Source organism: Eleutherodactylus coqui, chromosome 2 (assembly GCF_035609145.1).
Source record: "Eleutherodactylus coqui strain aEleCoq1 chromosome 2, aEleCoq1.hap1, whole genome shotgun sequence".
NCBI classification, from domain to species: Eukaryota; Metazoa; Chordata; class Amphibia; order Anura; family Eleutherodactylidae; genus Eleutherodactylus; species Eleutherodactylus coqui.
Window position 1 is genome coordinate 283,751,716 of NC_089838.1, and position 22,153 is coordinate 283,773,868.

Sequence of the window (22,153 nt, forward strand, 5' to 3'; positions counted from 1 at the left end):
TCCAGCCAACCCAAACAACCAATCAGGTTGCTGGAATTGCTGAATAGGGCAGAAGTGGGGTGGAAAAAGGTAATATGCATCTGGGGGCGGCTTTTCCCTTCACCAACATGGCCGCTGCAGCTGTGCGGCTTCTGCTTGTCGCTGGGCTGGGGGTAACACGAGCGGCGGCACTGGTAGGTGATGCTGGTGACCACCAGGCTCAGGTTTTAGGGCTGCGACTGGAAAATGGCACTGGAGTGTCTATGAACGGGGGTGTCATTAGGGCTCGTCCCGGGTCTCTGTTTCGTCTCCGTCTGTATGGCTCAGGTTTACGGAATGATACCTGGCCATGGTTGTCCATTGGGGCCTCCGAGGGCCAAGGCTGCAGCCCTGCCACAGACTCTCCGGTGCACCTGCTGGATGAGTTCGTGGTGTGCAGTGAGCACTCGGGCCTGGTCACTGTGAAGGTTCAAGATGGGGTCAAAAGGGGGAAAGGCCTTATCTATCCCCTGTGTATCCGCCAGGGGGCAGAATGGAGTCTATATCCAGGGGGGGACACAGTAGTGACCGTGGCGGAGGATGAGGAAGAGAAGCCCCCGTGGCTGCGGGCCGAGCAGCAGTGCGTCCAGTTTTCGCCCACCTCTCGGCTTCAGACTCCGCGCCAACAGGACTACCTGGAGGTGTGGCTAGTGGCGGTCCTCATCCTCCTATGCGTCCTGCTGTCCGGCCTCCTCCGGGGGTTACAGCTGAGCACCCTAAGTCTAGAACCTCCAGAACTTGGCATCCTTAAGGATTGGGGTTCGCCCTTGGAAAGATCCGGTGCCACACGGCTGGATTACCTCAGGACTCGATGGGGCGGCTACACGCTTACCTCCCTCCTGGCCTTGTGCTGTATTACTAATGCCGCTGTAGCCGTCCTACTACACCAGGCCATAGACTCAATAGCTGGCGCCATCTTTTCAGCAGCTGGACTGCTCTTGTTTGCCGGAGAAGCTCTGCCAGCTGCCATTAGTTCCGTCTGGGGTCCTTGGTTGGCATCCAAGTCATTATGGCTCACCCACTTCTTTTTGCTTCTGCCTGTCCCCGTTTCCTTCCCCCTATCCTGGCTTCTTGAGAAGGTGTTTGGGCAGGACCCAAGCTGCTGCCGCATGCGATTGCGAATTTTAGAACTGGCCAGATGTGGCGATCCCTACAGCGAGCTGGTGCGGGATGAGTTCAGCAAAGGAGCGCTGAGGAACCGGACGGTGGAAGATATATTAACGCGGGTGAACGATTGCTTCATGCTACCTAGCGATGCCCTCTTGGACTTTACCACCATGTCCAATATCATGGAGAGTGGCTACACCCGTATCCCCGTGTATGAGAACGAGCGCTCCAACATCGTGGACATCCTCTATTTGAAAGACTTGGCCTTTGTGGACCCGGAAGATTGCACCCCCCTGAGCACCATCACCCGCTTCTACAGTCACCCCGTGCACTTCGTGTTTAGTGACACCAAGCTGGATGCTGTGCTGGAGGAGTTCAAGAAGGGTGAGGGGCTCCGGTGATAGTCCAGTAGGGACTGTAAGAAAAAAATATATAGACCGTGTTTCCCCGAAAATAAGACCCTGTCGTATATGAAATTTTGGGGGATGTCGTCTTATACTTACCTAGAAGGCTCGGTCCACAGCTCCAATGTGCTTACCACAGTCCTCGGCCGCTCGTACAACATCACTTCCTGCTTATGGGATTCATAAATCCCACCTCCAGAAAGCGATAGCTGTGATTGGTTCTTTTACCACTGTTCAGCCAATCGATGCAACGCTGGATGAACCAATGTGATGGCTGTGATTGGCTGAGCAATGGTCAAAGAACCAATCAATGCAACTCTGGATGAACCAATGTGATGGCTGTGATTGGTTTATCCAATGCTGCATGGATTGGCTGAGCAGCGGTGGAAGAACCAATCAACAGCCATCGTGTTGTAAAGGTGGGATTTATGAATTGGCTAAGATGCGGCCAACCACAGCCATCGCATTGGTTCATCCAGTGCTGCATTGATTGGCTGAGTAGCGCTACATGAGCCAATCAGAGCCATCGCTTACTGGAGGTGGGATTTATGAATCCCGTAACAAGGAAGTGATGTACGAGAGGCCGAGGACTGCGGGAACCATGCCAAACCTCTAGAGAGCAGTGGGAGGGACCTGGACTGAACCTGCTAGATAATGTAAACATTTTTAAAGTGCTGTAACTGGGGCTTATTTTCAGGATATGGCTTATAGTTCAAGCCTACCTGAAAACTAGGCTAGGGCTTATTTTCGGGGTAGGTTTTATTTCTGATGAAACTGTGTGTGTGTGTGTGTGTGTGTGTGTGTGTGTGTATATATAATATATATATAATTAAAGAGTTCAATAAAATATGGCTGGGGAGCAGACTTCATACGGGATGGGGACAGACCCTATACATGACTGATGGTGGATTTATAGAGTAGCTACAATTAATGATGGCAAAGTTAAATCCAGTAGGGGTGGCTTTACACGGGCAACTCCATGTGAATAGTCACTTGCTAGGGCGATTCAAGTATCAGTTGTTCCATGTGAACACGGCTACCAACCAATCTGTTCACCAGTTACTTTGTTTCAGCTCACCTAAAAATAGTCGCTGGTTGATTAATCATCATCTGGTGTAAACAGGTAATCTTTTTGCAACGACTAGCCAACAGCTTTGCAGGGAGGTGCGCTCTTGTTTGGAGTGTGCCTCTCGCGTAAGACTAATTTCACACAGGCGAGCGTGAACTCGGCCCTATGTCCCGCGATATTGTGCCAAAAACACCTCCCATCACTTTTGGGAAGTTGCGATCCTCCGACACGGCTTTCAGCTGCAGCGGAGGATCAGCAAGTCTTTCCCATTGAAAACAATGGGAAACAGTGCATGCATCTCGAACGCGGTGCAATGTTTTTTCTGGTGTTCCGAGGTAACGCCCAAAGATAGGATGACGTGATTTTTCTTTATAACCCAGAGGGCGGCTTCAGACGACCATATATTGGCCCAGCCGATATACGGTGACCCTCTGTGCAGGGGGAGGAGGCTGGGAGAGCCAGGAGCAGTGCACTGAGCTTGCACCCCCTCTCTGCCCCTCAGCACTATTTGCAATGGGAGGGGCGGGGCAGGGGTGGAGCTAAGTTCTGGGACTTAGCTCCGCCCCATCCTATTGCAAATAGTGGCAGGGGGCGGGAGCTTAGTGCACTGCTCCTGGCTCTCCCAGCCTCCTCCCCCTGCACAGAGGGACACCGTATATCGGCTTGGCGTGAAAACCCAGCTGATATACAGTCGTCTGAAGCCGTCCTAAGAATGGGTTTTATATTCGTGTGAGACTTGTGCATCTCGCATCGCACAAATCTTGTGCGATTTTGTCGGCCGTGTGAAAGCGGCCTAACACTAATTGTCTCCCGCTTTTTTTTTTTTCTCTTTCTTTTTTCTTTTTTTTTTTTTTAACATTTTGCCCTCCAACTTAACAGTAATTGGTTCCCAAAGACACGTAAATGCGTGCGAGTGATTCTCGACAGAGTTGCTGGTCTTCGAAAGAAATTCCGCTGCTGCATTCTCTGGCTGGTCTTGATCTACAAAGATAGTCGCTCCAACCCCGACTGTTCCGTCGCACTAGGAAGAGATGGCAGCAGCAAGCGTATTTATGGACTCGGCATCCAATGAGAGTGCATTGGGGAGAGGTTGAAATCTTAACTGCGTGCACGCCAAAGAATCTCATGCCACCTAACCGGTCAGCAAACCATATATCGGCTCGTGTAAACGCCCCCAACAATTCATCCAGCGATCGTAAAATTGAGCAAGCAAATAATTGCTCTGTAAAAACCCACAAGCAGGCGTTCGTTGGGAAAGCGTACAATTTCAAGTGACTATTCAGAAGATAATTGTCCTGTGTGAAGCCACCCTAAAGGTACCTTTATACGGGACAACTGTCAGGCTCGGTAGCACAGGAGTGATAGTCATTCTGTGAATGGAGGCGGAGCTGGCTGGAGCTCGCTCCGCCCATCCAGCCGTCTCCATTCATTCTAAGTAGATTGAGAGACTTTGTTTACGGTGGCCAATAGTTGGTTCTAAGTTCTGCTAAAAACATAGTGAGTTCGACAAGTGAGCAATTCGTAGCTCAGTGCCCCATCAGTGGCGGCATGTATACAGAGAAACTATCCCCCGAACTTGCTGTTTCCAGCGATAATCGCCCAAACTTGCCGTTTCCAGCGATAATCGCCCAAACTTGCCGTTTCCAGCGATAATCGCCCAAACTTGCCGTTTCCAGCGATAATCGCCCAAACTTGCCGTTTCCAGCGATAATCGCCCGAGCTTGCCGTTTCCAGCGATAATCGCCCGAGCTTGCCGTTTCCAGCGATAATCGCCCGAGCTTGCCGTTTCCAGCGATAATCGCCCGAGCTTGCCGTTTCCAGCGATAATCGCCCGAGCTTGCCGTTTCCAGCGATAATCGCCCGAGCTTGCCGTTTCCAGCGATAATCGCCCGAGCTTGCCGTTTCCAGCGATAATCGCCCGAGCTTGCCGTTTCCAGCGATAATCGCCCGAGCTTGCCGTTTCCAGCGATAATCGCCCGAGCTTGCCGTTTCCAGCGATAATCGCCCGAGCTTGCCGTTTCCAGCGATAATCGCCCGAGCTTGCCGTTTCCAGCGATAATCGCCCGAGCTTGCCGTTTCCAGCGATAATCGCCCGAGCTTGCCGTTTCCAGCGATAATCGCCCGAGCTTGCCGTTTCCAGCGATAATCGCCCGAGCTTGCCGTTTCCAGCGATAATCGCCCGAGCTTGCCGTTTCCAGCGATAATCGCCCTAGCTTGCCGTTTCCAGCGATAATCGCCCGAGCTTGCCGTTTCCAGCGATAGGCCGCCTGCACACGAGCGGGTCAGATCCAGCAGCGAGAATTCTCGCCGCGGGACCCGACCCGAGAGCCTGCAGGGACGAGCGCGTAGTCTCCTGCGCCTGGCGGCCCCAGCTCTTTCATGTGCCGGCTGCGGCGCAGCCGGCGCATTCGCAGACCGGGGTCGGCGGCCGGGTGAGTGCGTGCCCCGCACAAAAATAGGACAGGTCGCGGTTTGTTTGCCGCGCGAGATTTCGCGCAGCCAAACCGCGGCCGTCTGCATAGGAGTGCGTATTGTAATGCACTCCTATGCAAACTTTCAGTGGCGGAAATCCCGCGGCGGGATTTCCGCCCGTGTGCAGGCGGCCATAATCGCCCGAACTTGCTGTTTCCAGCGATAATCGCCCGAACTTGCGTTTCCAGCGATAATCGCCCGAACTTGCTGTTTCCAGCGATAATCGCCCGAACTTGCTGTTTCCAGCGATAATCGCCCGAACTTGCTGTTTCCAGCGATAATCGCCCGAACTTGCTGTTTCCAGCGATACTCGCCCCATGTAAAGGTATCTCAAGGGATATGAAAAAGTTTCCATTATCAAATCCTCATCTTGCTGTAACCTACTTCTCATACAAATTATTACATATCTTCTCCCCCATGGCTCTCATGAAATCGCAAACGACCTGTTCTCTTTATTCATATCCTGTCGTATGTGTCTTCCCAGGCAAGTCCCACATGGCCATTGTACAGAAGGTGAACAATGAAGGAGAAGGAGACCCGTTCTACGAAGTGATGGGGCTGGTCACTCTGGAAGATGTCATTGAAGAGATAATAAAATCTGAGATCCTGGATGAATCGGAAGACTGCAGTAAGAAGCTGGGTTGGAGTTTTCTTGGCTGTGGGTGCATGATGGCTCAGGAATGCCCATCACTTGAGCTCTGTTCATACCTTCTTATGGAGGTTATATTCAGGGTTTCCATTATAAATGACGGAGTGCTATATTTTCTCTGGTAAAATGATGGACACAATGACAGAAAAGCATCAGAGATTCTAGCGAATGGGTTTTATGGGTGCCATTGGTGACCATCAAATGATGGGTCTGACACACCATTATTTTAATTTTTATGTTCCCATGATGGAAAGGAAAAATAGAAATGTTAACGGAGCCTTAGTGCCTGCTCTCATATAGTACACAAGGCCTACTGTCAATTTCCATCCTCATCACCAGCAGTGATATTATTTAGGGTCATTTTACATGGCACTGAAAGGGCTTATCTAGTTATTTAAATTTCTGGCTCCAGAGTAGGAAGGAGGGGTTTGGGTTCCTGGAGAATTGGGCCGACTTTGCAGCCAGCTACAGGTTCTACCATAGGGATGGGCTGCATCTGAATGGGGAGGGTGCAGCTATGCTGGGAAAGAGGATGGTTGAAAGGTTGGGGAGTGTTTAAACTAGGAACTGTAGAGGAGGGCAACCAGAGAGATGGGGGGGAGACAGTTTAGACAGACATCTGGGTTTAAGTAATAAAAATGTGAGTGGAGCGGTGGGAGGGGTTAGTACAGTTAGAACTTACAGAGCAGTTAGTAGGCATGCACTTAATATAAAAAATAACCAAAACCTTCTAAACTGTATGGTGACTAATGCTAGAAGTCTGACCAATAGGGATGAATGTCTAAAGAAAACTATGACATAGTGGGAATAGAGGAGACCTGGTTGGACGAAAGCTGTGACTGGGCAGTGAACTTACAGGGTGACATTCTATTCGTCTGAGGGTTTGTCTTTATGTAAAATCCTGTTTGAAGCCCACATTACAGAAAGATATGTTTGTGAGGGAGATGAACATGTGGCGTTTATGGGTAAAGATACACGGGGGGAAGGCCAATAAAAAATCCTCATAGGGGTTTTCTATAGACCATCAAATACAACAGGAGCTACTGACAATCTATTACTGAGGCAAATAGATGAAAATGCAAATCACAATGAGGTAATTATTATGAGGGACTTTAATTATCCAGATAGAAGCTGGGAAGCCGAAACCTGTGGATCTCATAAAGGTAAGAAGTTTCCTTCAATAGCTAAAAACAATTGCCTAACCCAATTTGTGCAGGACCCAACTAGGGGGACTGATATTCTGGACTTATTAACCAACAGACCTGACAGAATAATAGGGGTGCAGGGTGTGGAGCACCTGTGAAATACTGACCATAATATAATAAATTTGCCTTGTCTTTCAAGAGAGAGTTTTATCAGATAGCTATGAAAATACTAAACTTTAGGAATGCAAAGTTTAACCCTTTCCAATCCAATTTGTATCCTGGTTTTCCTAGGGGGCTTACTCTTTTTCTGCTGTTATACAATGGCGCTATATGCTGGCTAAAGCCAGTACTGCATGAGGTGACACGTTGGATAAGCTCCGACAGCAGAGAGGCTAGAAATATACAGTAAGAGTACCCCGACGGATGTCTTCCAACATCGGAGCTGTACAGCCTTAAATCATAATGTCTTCAGAGGTCAGACAGTGGATTGGAAAGGGTTAAACAGCTTAGTAATGCCCTTAACATTATTGACTTGGACAATACGCGAAAATATAAGTACGGACAGTAAATGGGAAATTTTTAAAATCATCTTAAAACGCACTGTGAGCAGCTGATACCTTACAGAAATACAAGGGTTAGGTATAGGAGAAAAACAATGTGACTCAAAAATGTAAAGTGGGCAATAAACAACAAAAAATCATTTAAACTGCTAAACCTAGAAGGTAGCGAAGAAGCACTAAAAACCTATAAGGCTCTCCCCCACACAGGCTTTGCTGCAGCGCTTTGCAGCGTTTTTACTTTCATTTTCGGACGCAGCGTCCATTGATGAGAAGCTTTAAACTCTCAAAAATACAACACGCACTGCTCGAAAATCTCGTGGCTGAAAAGCGCTATGATCGAGCGCCTGTCTGAGCGGTTCCATTGAAAACAAGTGCCCCCCTCACACAGGCGCTAATCGCGGTAAAAAGCACCTGTGTGAGGGGGGCCTAATTTAAAAAAATGCATAAAAAGCAGCGAAGGTGGAGACAGAAGACTGCTTGCCAGAGAGAGTAAAACTAATCCTAAACTATTCAACTATATAATAGTAAAAAGATTAATATTTAAAGTGTTGGTTCTTTAAAAAATGTAGAAAAAGAGGCTGATAAGGAGAAAGCAAATCTATTGAATATTTCATTTTCCTGAGAGAAGACACTGGCAAAATACTGCCAGGTGAAATGCAGAGTTGTAAAGTAAACTCTCCATTAAATGTCACCAGTCTAACCCAGGAATAATTGTCAGATCCCAATGGCATACACCACCAGGTTCTAAGTGAATTAAGGAATATGATAGCTAGACCTTTATTACTTCTATTTACAGACTCTATAGTGACTCGTGACTAGATTGGCACATAGGAAATGTGCCAATATTCCGAACCTAGAACTTATAGGTGGGTAACTCTAACTTGGTACTGTGGGTAAAATGTTTGAGGGGTTTCTAAGAGATGCTGTCCTGGAGTCCTTAAGGAAAATAGCTGTATAGGTCTGTATCAGCATGGATTTATGAGAGGTCGCTCTTGTCAAGCCAAGCTGATCAGCTTTTACGTGTGATCTCGAAATTTGCATGTCCCAAATGTACCATGTGAATGGAGTAGTTGTGTGCATGTGTGACCACCACTCTGTTTACTTCTAGAGCAGTGATGGTGAACCTTTTAGAGACCGAGTGCCCAAACTGCAACCTAAAACCCACTTATTTATCGCAAAGTGCCAATACGTCAGGGGGCGGGGCTTATCACAACGTATGATTTTACCCCCGTCGTTCTAAAAAGGACAGGGCCGCTTCAAAATAGACAGCGTGCAGATTTTGACTTCTTTTTGGATGCGGAAATACTGCAGAATGTCCTCAGGGGAAATTTCTGTGGAAAATTCTGCAGCATTTCCGCATCCAAAAAGTAGTCAAAATCTGCACGCTGTCTATTTTGAAGCGGCCCTGCCCATGTCCGCCACATGTAAACATTCCCCACCACACAGCAGCCCCAGCGGTAATAGTGACACCCCCCCCAGCAGCCCCAGCGGTAATAGTGACCCCCACCGCACAGCGGCCCTTAGCGGTAATAGTGACCCCCCCCCAGAGTGATAATAGTGACCCCCCACCACACAGCAGCCTTAGCGGTAATAGTGACCCCCACCCCCAGCGGTAATAGTGACACCCCCCAGCACCCCCAGCGATAATAGTGACCCCCACCCAGCAGTAATAGGGACCCCCACCCCACAGCGGCTCCAGCGGTGATAGTGACCCCCACCCCACAGCGGCTCCAGCGGTGATAGTGACCCCCACCCCATAGCGGCCCTAGCGGTAATCGTGTCCCCCACCCCACAGCGATAATAGTGACCCCCCCCCAGCGGCCCCCAGTGCATTAGGGACACCCCCCAGCGGCCCCCCAGTGCAGTAGTGACACCCCCCCCAGCGGCCCCCCAGTGCATTAGTGACACCCTCCCAGCGGCCCCCCAGTGCATTAGTGACACCCTCCCAGCGGCCCCCCCCGTGCATTAGTGACACCCCACAGTGCCCCTCCCGAGACCCACATACTTACCTCCTCCTCCTCCTCCTCCTCCTCCCCCTCCTCCTGTAAGCTCAGCTCCTCTTCTGGTCAGCGATGGTCCCGGCATGCATATTAACTTTTTCTTCCCCACTTCTGCCTCAATAGGTAATTCCCAGCAACCTGATTGGTTGTTTGGTGAATCAGCCAAACCAAGCAACCAATCAGGTTGCTGGGAATTGCTGATTGCTGCAGAAGTGGGGAAGAAAGTGTTAATATGCTCCCGGCACACATTCTGACACACACGCTGCTGGACACCGCCCCCTCCCGGTGGAACCAAGTAGTAGGAGACGTCGGGGCAGGGGGGAGGGGGATTCCAGCTGCAGACTGAAGTCAGTGTGTGCCGGGATCAGCGCGGCTAGCAGTGCCGTTTGTGAATGCCGGCAGGGGAGCCGCGGCCCCTGCTGGTATTCACAAGTGGTGAGCGGCCGATGTGGCGCGTGCCAGCAGGGAAGGCTCTGCGTGCCGCCTCTGGCACGCATGTCATAGGTTCGCCACCACTGTTCTAGAGGATAAAGGAAGATTGAAGAGTGCATGCATTTCCTTTGTCTGCTAGTAGCGAATGGAGCTGTGGTCATGCATTTATCCCCCATTATTTTGATATATTACATGTACAATTTGGGGTTATTGGGTTGGTGCTAGCGCTTTTTAGTTTTTTTGCTAACATTTTCAGAATTTTATTTTCCTCTAGTAGACATTTATTATTATTTAAGGATCCGGAGCCTCACTCTTACAGTCCAAATTAGGGACTAACCACTCTAGCTTTAGCATCGTCCATTTCACATACAGAGTTCTGAAGTGTTATCTGGCCTGACTGCGGGTCTCCAGACTTGAACTTGGAGCATCATATGCATGTATGATCTTCCAAGTTCGGGTTTGGAGACCCGCGGTCAGGTTGGGACACACTTCAGAACTCTTCGAGGTAGAGTATACAGGCAATTAAAAGTAGTTCATAACACCTGCGGGTTTCTCCTCCTGTTTTAATTTAGCCAAAGTGGCCAACTTTTTAACTTCTGTGTATGGCCAGCTGACAATCTTAAGTTTATCTGGGGACTCTTGAATCTCCCTTATATTTCAAAATGCCCAGCCCTCTGTCCCCATGGGAGATAATTTACTGGCAGCAATTTTGTCCCCTTCTCCAAACTGAAAAACCATGCATGCTCTACGGAGCAGAGTCTATGTTTATGGTGCAGTTGGGGTCAGGTGACGGTTATTTCATGTGTACGATTAGACTTTGTTCCTATAGAAGCTATGATGTCTGGTGTGGTCGTCGATGATAACATATGGGCGATGCATCACATAAGCAGCTATTTGATATCAGTCTTCCTTTACTGTCTTTGTAGAGCAAAACCTAAAGAAGAAGCGTCACAAAGTGCAGCCTGTCCCAATGCCCCGAGGCGGGGACGACCTGTCAATTTTTAAGACCAGTGACATAGAACAGAAAGTCAAGCTGTCGCCCCAACTCTTACTGGCGACTCAGCGCTTCTTATCACAAGGTATTTCCTTTCCGATGTGCTTGTCCAGAGCTTCAGTTCTGGATTTCTACAGTTTCTTTGTTTGCCTTTTCCTTATAGTATTCCGGTCAGTAAAGGTCTTCCCTGGGATTGTTCCTCTTGTCACTCGCATCAGAGACCATCAGGTTTTTCTGAATTACTTTGTGGAATGACTTTTAAAGCAGTTTTTCAACCAGCTCAGATTGGCCGCAAAACATTTTTAAAAATAGCCGTGCTCACTTCACTTGCTATCCTGCTGCTTCTGTTCCGCCGCTGCCCGACCTCTGCTGGTCTTCACTTGCTATCCTGCTGCTTCTGTTCCGCCGCTGCCCGGACCTCTGCTGGTCTTCACTTCCGGCTGCAGCATTGACGACGTCCTGCCGATGCATGAATCACCAGCTGAAGTAAACCAGTGACTAGCTGCAGCATCCACCTGTCCCTGGTGTTGGTGACATCTTGCCTGGCTTGCTGCAGAAGGTAGTGAAGATCAGTGGGGTCCAGGACATTGGAGGTGGGGGAGAAGGTGAGCATGCCTTTTTTTTTTCTTCCTTCTCTCTTCTTCTTTATATATTTTGACACCACTCTGTGCTGCTTTGAAACTTTTTTTTCTATCTCCCTGGATAACCCCTTTAAGGTTTGGCTATTTTCATGGCTACATCTTGTAGGAAAGTTTGCTGACAGCCAAGAGTCTATACTGCCATTACAGAATTACACAAGAATTGTCACTGTTCTTTGCAGGACTCCTATATGGCAACATTTTTCTAGATTCACAGCTTGAGTAAAGAAATGTGTCTTCATTTAAAATTGAACTTTTATCTTTAGGATAGATAGTGTTTGATTGCGGGGGGTTCAATGAAGCTAGGTGGCAGTGCCAAGTATAGTTGTGCCAATGTGTGAGGGAAATCCTTGAATCCCTACAGCCTCTTCGATCCTTTGGATGATAGGCCCTTTCACATTAGGCTGTGGATAAACTATTAATGTGGTGAACAGCCCATTGGGACAATAAATGAATCTAAGCTGTGTTGTTCTCATTGATAGAAGTTGAGCTCTTCAGCGCCTCCCGAGTGTCAGAAAAGGTCCTCTTGCACTTACTGAAGCTTCCAGGGGTCACACAGGAGGTAAAGTTTGATGACAGTGATCGTCTCGCCCCTGATCACTACCTGTACTTGCGAAGCCAGCCTGTAGACTACTTTATTCTCATTCTGCAGGTGAGTGTGTAAGGAGAAACATGGTGTCTGGAGGTCCATAATGTACTCCAGTGATCTTACTTTATATATATTTTTATTTTCAGGGCCGAGTACAGGTGGAAATTGGAAAGGAATGTCTGAGGTTTGAGAATGGAGCATTTACATACTATGGTGTGGCTGCACTGAGCCCCTGCATGCTAGGTGAGAGCACTAGTTATACCGTATTACAGAACCAAAACAATCCCTGCTGGAGGATTTAGAACCATAGATATAAGATCTCCTGCTTTTCCTTTTTTTAGGTCACCACTCTCCTACCAACGGCCAAGAGCAATCCGAGTCTCCAGATTCTGGCCTCTACTGTCCAGACTACTCTGTGAGAGCCTTAACTGACCTTCAAATAATCAAGGTGAGGCACAAACTTCTTCTAAGAGCCCGAATACACTAAACGACAATTCATTCAGTTTCTGCAGGCATAAAAATCAAACGACGATCGGCCTGTTTTCTGTGAATGGAGGCAGGCGGTTGGAGCCATCTCCGGTGTGCTCCGCCTCCATTCACTGAGCGATCATCTCTCCTGTGTGAAAGCACAGGAGCGATTAGAACTGTTGTCCTGTGTAAAAAGACCCCAACTCTCTCCATCTCTTCCTATCCTCCATTTTCGCCAAAAAATGAAGAGGAAGAGTTTAGCTTGTCCCCATCGCAGACTAAAGAGTGCAGGAAGGTTCCTGCAGCAGCAAGCTGCTTCCCTAGCTAGAGATTTGACTGCGAGAGGGAATGGTGAGCAAAAGTGCATTCCTTCTGGGTGACGTCGAAAGCTTATATTTGTTTGTATTTTATTACTTATTGGGGTAGTGGTGATTTTTGTGTTCCCTTCTGCAGTACACTGCGGAATATTCCGCTGTCAAAATCTGCATGTCTTAGACCCCCAATGCCCACGAACGGATTATCGCTGCGGAATTCGCAACCAGACACTGGCCGTGAATTCCGCAGCAATGTCCATCCATAGCATGCCATGGTAAAAGATTCTTCCAAGCCCATGAGCGGAAATCAACTGCGGTGAGATCGGGAGAGCCGTGTGGGTATCATGGCAGCCAGGGTCCTTCTGAAAGACCCCAAGGCTGTCACGGCAGAATGCAGTATGATGTAATGCCATGGCTGCATAAGCGATCTAAGCATCACTAGTTGTGGTCCCACAGGAGGACTGAAAGAAAAAGTAAAAATAAGAACAATAAAGTTTTATTAATTTTTTTTTTTTTAAGTAATAAAAGTAAAAAAAACAAACCTTTTGCCATATGTACAATAGAAAATCAAAATAATAAAACAAAAATACATATATGGTATCGCTGCGTTCGTAAAAGTCCGTTCTATCAAAGTAAGACATTATTTACCGTGCACAGGAAACATCTTCCGGGGAAAAAAACCGCCAGAAATACGCTTTTTTGGTCGCACTGTTGCCAAGAAAAGAATCTAATAAAAAGCGATCAAAAAGTCTTAAGTATTCCAAAATGGTACCAACGGAAACTGCAGGACATACCGCACAAAATGAGCCCCACCCAACTATATTTACGGAAAAATAAAAAGGTTATTTTGGGCAGAAATGGAGACAGAAAATAATTTTAAAAAATTAAATAATTAAACATTTTATATATATATATATATATATATATATATATATATATATATATATATATATATAGACTCCTGTTGCTGTACACGATGTGTTAGCAGAGGCGTTAATGTGATGTTCCGTAAAGCATGTCCTCTATCCACCACCATTGTATGCAGGTCTCCCGGCTCCAGTATCTGAATGCTCTCCGGACCTCGCACTCCCACACCACTGCCCAGTCTCCAGACAGCATAGAACTGAAGATATTTCCAAGCAGCCAAACTCAACTACTGAACGAGAAGAATGCCGGCTCAGGTACAGCTCATCATATTTTAAGCTAAACATACTAACTTTTAGACAATTCCGAAAGCTGTGCTCCCTTCTAGTTGTGGAATCCTGTCTAGACGTTCTGCAGCCTTTAGGCTCTTGTTCTCTAGAGGGAATGTGTTACCTCAATATGAGCCACTCCTCACACTGCAATTCTTGCACATTTATTTTTGCTTTTGGGTTAGCCAAAATCATTAGTGGGTCCAAAAAATAGGAAAAGCGTAAAGCCCCTTGCAGTACTTTTTAAAGAGGTTGTCCGACTAAAAGAACTCATCAGGGTGAACACACTGTTCGAACTGCAGGCATCAGGTTATAGAGCCGGAGGAGCTGAGCAGATTATTATATAGTTTTATGGGGAGCAATTTAGTAGAACTCGTATTTTCTTCAGGTATAACTCTGCTGAGGTCCAGTGGGCGGTTCTATGTGGAGAGTTATTTATATACCGTACTGTCATACACAAATAGCCATTAATCACTGATAGCTCCGCCCACTGGACTACTAAACTCAGATTAGCAGACATTTAAATGAATAAAATACAAGTTATACGGTCTCTTTCCCCATAAATCTATATAACAATCTGCTCAGCTCCTCCTGCTCTATAACATCATGCCTGCGGTTTTAACAGCATAATTCAGCTGACAGATTACCTTTAACCCATTTGGGACACACATACAGCTATAGATGTCCTAACTGCACATATATAGCTGTCCACTGCATTTGCTGTATATGTAGTGGGATCACTCCATACTCTGTAAATGTCAGTTGTCTCCAACAGCTGAGTTCAGAGAGAACTCTGATCACGGCTGTTAGTCCTTCAACTCTTTCCAATCCAGTTTGTATCTTGGTTTTCCTAGGGGGGCTTAATCTTTTTATGCCGTCATACAACGGCGCACTCTGCTGGATAAAGTCAGTACTGCATGAGGTGACACGTTGGATAGGCTCAGACAGCAGAGAGGCTGGCAATATACAGTAAGAGAACCCCGACGGACGTCTTCCAACATCGGAGCTGTACAGCCCTAAATCATAATGTCTTAAGACGTCAGACCGTGGATTGGAAAGGGTTAAATGCCACAGAATTGCGCTTTTTTTTGGTCATTCAGTCCAATACAATAAACAGCACTATCAAAAGGAAACATTTTAAAAATGATGGGGGTCAAAAGATAGCGGCAGAGAGCAATTACCTTTTTAAATTTAAGTAAAAAAAAAACAAAAAACTATATAGATTTTGGTATTGCTCTACTCTCACTGACCCGCAAGATAAAGACAATGTGTTACTTTTACGGTGTTCATGGTGCAGTAAAAGTAAAGAAACCCCAAAATGGTTCAATTGTGGGGAGGATTTTCCCCACTCTGCCCCATTTATATATTTTTTTTAAATCTTCTAATACAATAAGTTCTACATTAAATGGTACCACTGAAAAATACAACTCATCCCGCAAGAACCAAATCCTGAGATGTCCTCTGAAAAATCAAAAAGTTATGATTTTTTTTTTGAAAGTGTGGGATAGCAGAACTGCGGAATATGACCTGGACACAGGAGCAGCAATGATCCTTGGTCATGAAAGGGTTAAAGAAGGAACCCAGCTTATCACCATTGGACATGTTACAGTGATGTCGGATGATTTTAAAGCCCCATTAACGGTAACGCTAGACACGACCCATGGCCAGAGGCGAGCGTTTCTGGGAAGAAGAAAAAAAAGGTTGCTGACTTTTTCTGTAATGCTGGAAGACCTATTTAGTGGCTGCGGGTCACAGATATCAGTTCGGGGCTCCGTGTCAGCGCTAGAAGAGAAACATTGTCCTTATGTTATGTCTGCAGCTTCATTACTGCATCTCTGCGTGGATGGGGTAGGACAGTAGATGGGGTGCTGGCCCAATTTAGATAGACTAACCCTCTTCAATTATGGTTTGTAACCTCATGAATCCAAATCACAATAAGAAACCACTGATGCTCCAAGTAATGTTACTAATCTCTGGTGTATGTGACCGAGATAAAGCCGGTAAGTGAGCACCATACTAATATACTTTACTGGTCTCGGAGAAAGAAAGGCCTGCGTATTTTAGCTTCGTATTTGGTCCATGTTTTGGGGACAGTGATACAGAAATAATGTAAAGTCATAAATCAATTCAAATGGATGTATTTTTTTTTTTTCGTCCATTTTTTGAAAATGCAGCATAACCTATTTTTTGTGTCTTTATCTTTTGCTATTCTTTTCTATTGTGCAAAAACTGATCAGTATTTGACCACTAGGAAAAACCTATTCGGAGGCCAATACTGATAAAGATACTGCGGATACAGTTCTAATGTCATCCGAAACTTGTCCCTAATACGGATCCATATTACGGACAAGTTTCCATAGGCTTGTCTGAAACCAGCCTGACGCTGGGTTCACATGTAAATCATAGTATACAGTACAATGCATGTGAATAGGGTTTTACAAAACCCCTTTTGCAAGAAAAAAAATGGATTTTAGGGCACGCTCTACATGGACCTTGCCTAGTAAGTGTAATATAGGATAATCTATTCTGGTACAAATCCCTTTAGGCCAACTTCACTTGGGCCAGAGCGATATGGGGCTGTGAATCCCGCCCCCATATCACACTCCCCAGGGATGCGAGGCGGTTTCATGATTCATTTCGGGGATGCAGGGATGCTCCGGCGTGCCAGTGGATCATGGAGTTTCTCCCATTGCGTTCAGTAGGGCCGGCGCTTCTGCTGCTGGTCTCATTGAAAACGACAGGAGCATTCACATGATAGAACATGCCGCGATTTGTTTCCTGCATCGCGGTGCCATACAAGAAAGCATCGTTCATGTGCATGACCCCATTCAAAAGAAGGGGGTTCATATTTGTGCGCCACAAATCGTGTTAAGCCGGCATTAATGTTATCTATGTTTTTAATATATAACTGTTTATAAATATTACAAATAACTTTCTATAACCCGTAGGCTGGGTTCCCACGGGATGGAAACCTCACAGTTTGGCTGCACCGAAAAATCACAAGATTGCTGCGGGAGTGCTGCAGCTTCAAAGTCCGCGGCATTTCGACACGGGTTTTGGAGTGGTTCAGCCACCGGCATTCCGCTGCAGCTTTCTCTTACCAGAGAGAAGAGTAAGGCCACAGTGGGAAAAAAAAAAAGAATTAACATGCTGCGCCTGTAAATTCTGCACCGCATCTCCAGTTCCATCCGGCTTTGCCGCCCCATGTGGCTAATTCCGGGGTTAGGAGCCACGGGCAGTATTGCCGCATGGCTTAGGCTGGTTCATACAGGGCGAAAATTCTGCATGCATTCGAAAGCTTAAGCAGCAAAGTGAATGAGATTTGCAAAATTTGCACGCAAGCTGTGCAGTAACTGACATGTGGTGCGGAATTCAAATCCACAACATGTCAATTGTATTGCAGTTTACGCCGCGGGCTCTCTCCTCTCGATGGGGGAGAGATTCCAACAGCAGAAGACAGGTGGACAAGCCGCTTCAAACCCTCGCAGGTTTTGAAGCTGCCTTTCTGCTGCGGAATTTCCGTGCGGTCCTGCTGCAAACATTCCACAGGTTTCGGTCCTGTGGGAACGCGACCTCAAGGTTTATTTGGCTGTTTGCAGGCAAATTGTTTGGGTATTAACCCCGTGTTTATATATTTGATTAGTAGGTATGTAGATGCTATATATGCAGTGTTTCCATTCTGTATTTTAGCTGCAGATATTGTTTTACGCTAACTGGGAAATCCGTAGTGCAGTTTGCAGAATTGCCTACATGTAAAGCATGTGTTTTTGCCCCAGATTTGTCGGGCAGTTTTCTGTAAGGTCTTTCCCAGCTCCCATGTACAAAGGCTCTTATACACCAGACTGTGTGAGGGCCCACAAACTACAATTGACCTTTTCCCCCAGTCTTGTGTTTGACGATCTCTTTGTAACCCTATTTATTTCCAGTACTTCTATTCAACACTGCAGTCATGGGCACAATTGAGAGTGTCAGCTAATAGCTGCTAATCGCAGAGGTAACTATATACAGTGTGCTTGATGTCCGTGCGCTTCATGATCAGTACACCCATCATCTTCCTCCGCTTGCTGCACACCTGCGCTTTGAATGAGTTAAGGGGAATCTATCATGGCCTCATTTTCCTTTTTATTCACTTTTCTACATGGTTTTATGCAATTACCTACTCTAACATTTTTTTCGATTTGTCCCCACGATACGGGATATTTATAGTCAAGGTGACATAAAACTGGAATTACTGGTTCATCTACCCTGAAGCTGTTGGCTTCCTGCACACTTGCAGCATCCAGGTTCTCTATTCTATTCAGGTTATGTCACGGAAAGCAGACAATAAATTATTTCTATCCACCACTGAAAAATTAAACACTACAACGGGCCGCTTCCGCCTCGCTACGCATCTTCTGAAATGGTGTACTAATAAAATACATCGTCTGCTGATGCTTGGAATAGATGGGAAATCCTAGGTGATAGATTCCCTTTAAACGCCGCCGCTTGCTGTGCTCTTTCCAAAACCAATAGGCACCAGTGTAACGAGATTTGTTCAGTCTCGCACATTTCGTTTACTTCTGCACAAAGTATCCGTGAAATTCAAGCATTAGGTTTTACCACATGGGAGCCCGAGGGGCCACAGAACTCGAGCTCCTATAGATATTGCTCAGTGTTATAAGGGTAGTGCTAGATTTTCAATGAAAAGCGTCATTGCATGTGACAGATATGTTGAAGTAGAAGGATTGCTCTGTTAGCAGATGCCTTTGGTTGCTATGAGTGTAACAGGGCTTGTAGAGAACAACAAGTGAAGCGCCATCTGGTGTCCCAATTGGGGACTTAAAAAAAAAAAGTCATTACTTTAAACATTTAAAAACTGGTACTACGGTAAATTTGTCAGGCCCCTTTCTGTTCTCTTAGGTCTCTTTTCAGTCCAGCCTTAAGCACCACTACAATCCACTGCTGACTCTGCAGAGCTAAGAGGGTCAGTGCGTTACACAAACAGCTACTTGATTTCAAAGAGCTTCATTTCAAGGTCCGGACTCTTGCAATCAGCTATTTTCTGAGATTCCTGTTCATATGAAAGGAACGGTTCCCTTTAATCCACTCCTACCATCTGCCATCTACATGTGGCGGAGGATGGAAGGGAGTGTATGCAGCGGGTGCCGGCTGTGTTTGGGCGAGCTCACACATTGCAGATTTGCTGTAGAATTTCTGCTGTGGACTTCAACCCCAATGTGCAGTACAATGTTAATGTATGAGGTTTTAACCCCTTAAGGACCAGGCATTTTGGGGGAATTTTACTGCCCTATTTGTTTGGGGTTTTTTTTTTCTGCAGCTACAAAAATTATTTTTGCTAGGTTTTTTTTCCACGTTTAAGTTTTATTAGGGGTAAAAGGCTTAAAGGAAAAAAAAACTGTAAATAAATTTTAGCGTAAATATTCAAATTTAAAAATTAAAGTACAGAAATGGGTTCCTCATTTTGTTTCGGACGTTTTAAAATCTAAATTTGTATACTTTTGGATTATAGGGCACATATGGCGATTGTTTTGGTTGACCCACCATGCTTTTTTTCTTTAGATGTATATATTTTTTTATTTTCTTTTGTCATTTTTTAAACTTTTTTTTTACCATCTATGTCCCCACGATATCCATATAAAACCTCTGGGGATTATTCACATGTTGTGATTTCAGGAACTGAGACTTTAATCCTGCGCCATATTTTTTATCATCAGTTGGGATTAAAGCCCAGTACCAAGCCCTGTAAACTTATGGTGCTTGGTCTTTAAGGGGTTAATAAAACCCATTCACTTACAGTAGAAAAAAACCCTGTAGCGGAAGATTCATGCTGCGGAGTCTCAAAAGATGTGTAGAGAAGCCGCTGTACACCTCTCTATGGTGCTCTTGGGTCGGTCTTTAGAGTATCACTGCCAGTCTTTGTTACATTGGTCATCTTTATGGCACATTGAATTGCGCAGATGAAAAAAAGTGTTATTAATGAGATTTCCAACAGCATTGACCATGGATAAAGAAGTATTTGTCAGGTGCGTTCCTGCAACATAATACCTAATAAGACGATGTGGTGTGTCTGCCAGCACAGGAGGAGAATGATCTTGAAATCAGAGGCAAACCTTGAGAAGCCTAAATTACTTTGGCAACTAGCGCCGCCACTTTATGAGGAATGTGGTCTATTCTCAGGAATAAGACAGTGTAATGTTCTTTCTTCTTCAAATTCTGGCCACAAATACATAGCGGAAGTCATCGAGTTTGTGATTCCTCTGCCAATGTGAAGACATGAAGATTCCCAAGTAATCGTGATTGCTTTTGCTAGAATTTTACATTTATTTTTTCTTAATGGGGTATTCCTATGGCAGGAATCTTATTTCAGTATCTTCGAAATCCCATAATATGTCTATTTCTAAAATGCTCCATTCTCCGTCCATTGATTCCTCTATCCCCTGGTTGTTTACTGCTCATTAAAAGCCAAGGAAACAACATTTCGACCTACAAAAGGTCTTTTTCAAGGTGGAAACATTGTTGCCTTGGCTTTTATGGAGGAATAACGTTTTGCTTTTTATCTGCATCCATAACTGCTGCCACTCGTTCATTTGCTCTTGGAATATTGGGTTGAGGTTTTTGGTCCAAAACTAGAGATGAGCGAGCATATTCGTTAAGGCGATTTACTCGAGAGAGCGTCGCCTTTTTCGAGTAACTGCTGGCTCGTCCCTGAAGATTCGGAGGGGCAGCGGGTGGTTGCGGAGGGGATTGGGAGAGAGAGAGAGAGATCTCTCTGACTCTCCACCCCGCTCCCCTCCGTCGCGCCCCTGAATCTTCAGGAACGAGCCAGCAGTTACTCGAAAAAGGTGATGCTCTCTCGAGTAAATCAACTTAAGGAGTATGGTCGCTCATCTCTATCCAAAACCTATCTTGAGTGGTGGGCAGACATAGTCGAGTTAGGATTTCCTCACCCTTTGGTTTTTCTGCTATTCTTTGCTGCTGGCCATCTTTGGTAGAGTTTACTGCTTATTGACACGGAAAAAAGGGCCTCCTCTTTATGGAAGTAGAGCCCAGATGTAAGCTGGTGGCCAGGAGCTAGTTTACATACACTCCTGCGCTCCTGGCCATCAGATTAAGGCCTCCTTCCCACGAACGGATTTCCGCCGCGTAATTCGCGGCGAAAATCCGCTGCGTTGCCCGCAGCTATTAGGTTCTATTGAACCTAATAGCACAATGCTCACGATGCGTAATTCCACCGCGGAATTACGCACCGCGATTTCTCCCGTCCTCACCCGCAGCATGCTCTATTTTCTGCGGGTGAGGACGGGCTGTACGCACTGACGGCTTCCATTGCAGTCAATGGAAGCCGTCCGTTCACGCTATCTCCCGCTGTAACCAGCGGGAGATAGCGTGAAAAAACGCTTTCCCGCCCACCGCCGCGCGTCATATGACGCTGTATGACGCGGCCGGCCGCGTCACGTGACACGGCCAGTGACGCGGCGGCGGTGGCGCGGCGGGCGGGGAAGCGATTTCACGCTATCTCCCGCAGGTAAGTATAGGGGCTCTGGGGGGTGCCGTGACGGGCTTCACAGCGTAATATTACGCGGCGGAGCCCGTCACGCTCGTGGGAAGGAGGCCTTAGATGCAAGTACCAGCCTCCTCTGCCACTTTTTCTATAGAAGAGGTGGTCTGTTTCCCTGTCAACAAACCATAAATGACCAGAGGAAGCAATGTCTGCTATAGCTGGAGCCAAAGTAAAAAAGAAAAATAGGCAGCAGAATCCAGATCTTCAGGTGCAATAAAGACTTATATTTCCATCAGAACATCACATCATCATGAAATACAGCGACGTTTCGACCGTTACATAGATGGTCTTTGTCAAGCTTTGGCTTTAGGTTGCATATAGATCAACCTCCTAAGGCCATAGACCTATAGGGTCAAACCCCTTTCTGGACTTCCTGTCACTTATCCTATTGTTATACAGAGGCAACAACGAACAATGGGCCATTTAGTAAATGATTTGTGCCAGTTTTATGGTATACAAAAGTAGCAAATTTTGGCACAGGTCAGATTTGCAATTGTTGTCGGCACTTTTTAAAATGGGGGGGGGGCGGGCAGCCAATAT

At 46.3% G+C, this 22,153-nt stretch overlaps 1 protein-coding gene across 2 annotated transcripts in view; it reads left to right on the forward strand.

Annotated features, from left to right (window-relative positions):
* The window catches only part of CNNM3 (cyclin and CBS domain divalent metal cation transport mediator 3), a 24,497-nt gene continuing 2,344 nt past the window's right edge, over nucleotides 1–22,153 (forward strand). Inside the window, exons 1-8 of one of the 2 annotated variants that reach the window (XM_066593100.1) lie at nucleotides 1–1,509; nucleotides 5,555–5,698; nucleotides 10,783–10,935; nucleotides 11,971–12,140; nucleotides 12,224–12,320; nucleotides 12,419–12,525; nucleotides 13,905–14,040; nucleotides 17,979–18,046. In XM_066593100.1, the coding sequence (XP_066449197.1) occupies nucleotides 75–1,509; nucleotides 5,555–5,698; nucleotides 10,783–10,935; nucleotides 11,971–12,140; nucleotides 12,224–12,320; nucleotides 12,419–12,525; nucleotides 13,905–14,040; nucleotides 17,979–18,028 (2,292 nt within the window). In that variant the 5' untranslated portion in view covers nucleotides 1–74 and the 3' untranslated portion in view covers nucleotides 18,029–18,046. The remainder of the gene's footprint in view (nucleotides 1,510–5,554; nucleotides 5,699–10,782; nucleotides 10,936–11,970; nucleotides 12,141–12,223; nucleotides 12,321–12,418; nucleotides 12,526–13,904; nucleotides 14,041–17,978; nucleotides 18,047–22,153) is intronic. The other variant, XM_066593099.1, reaches the window with a different exon arrangement.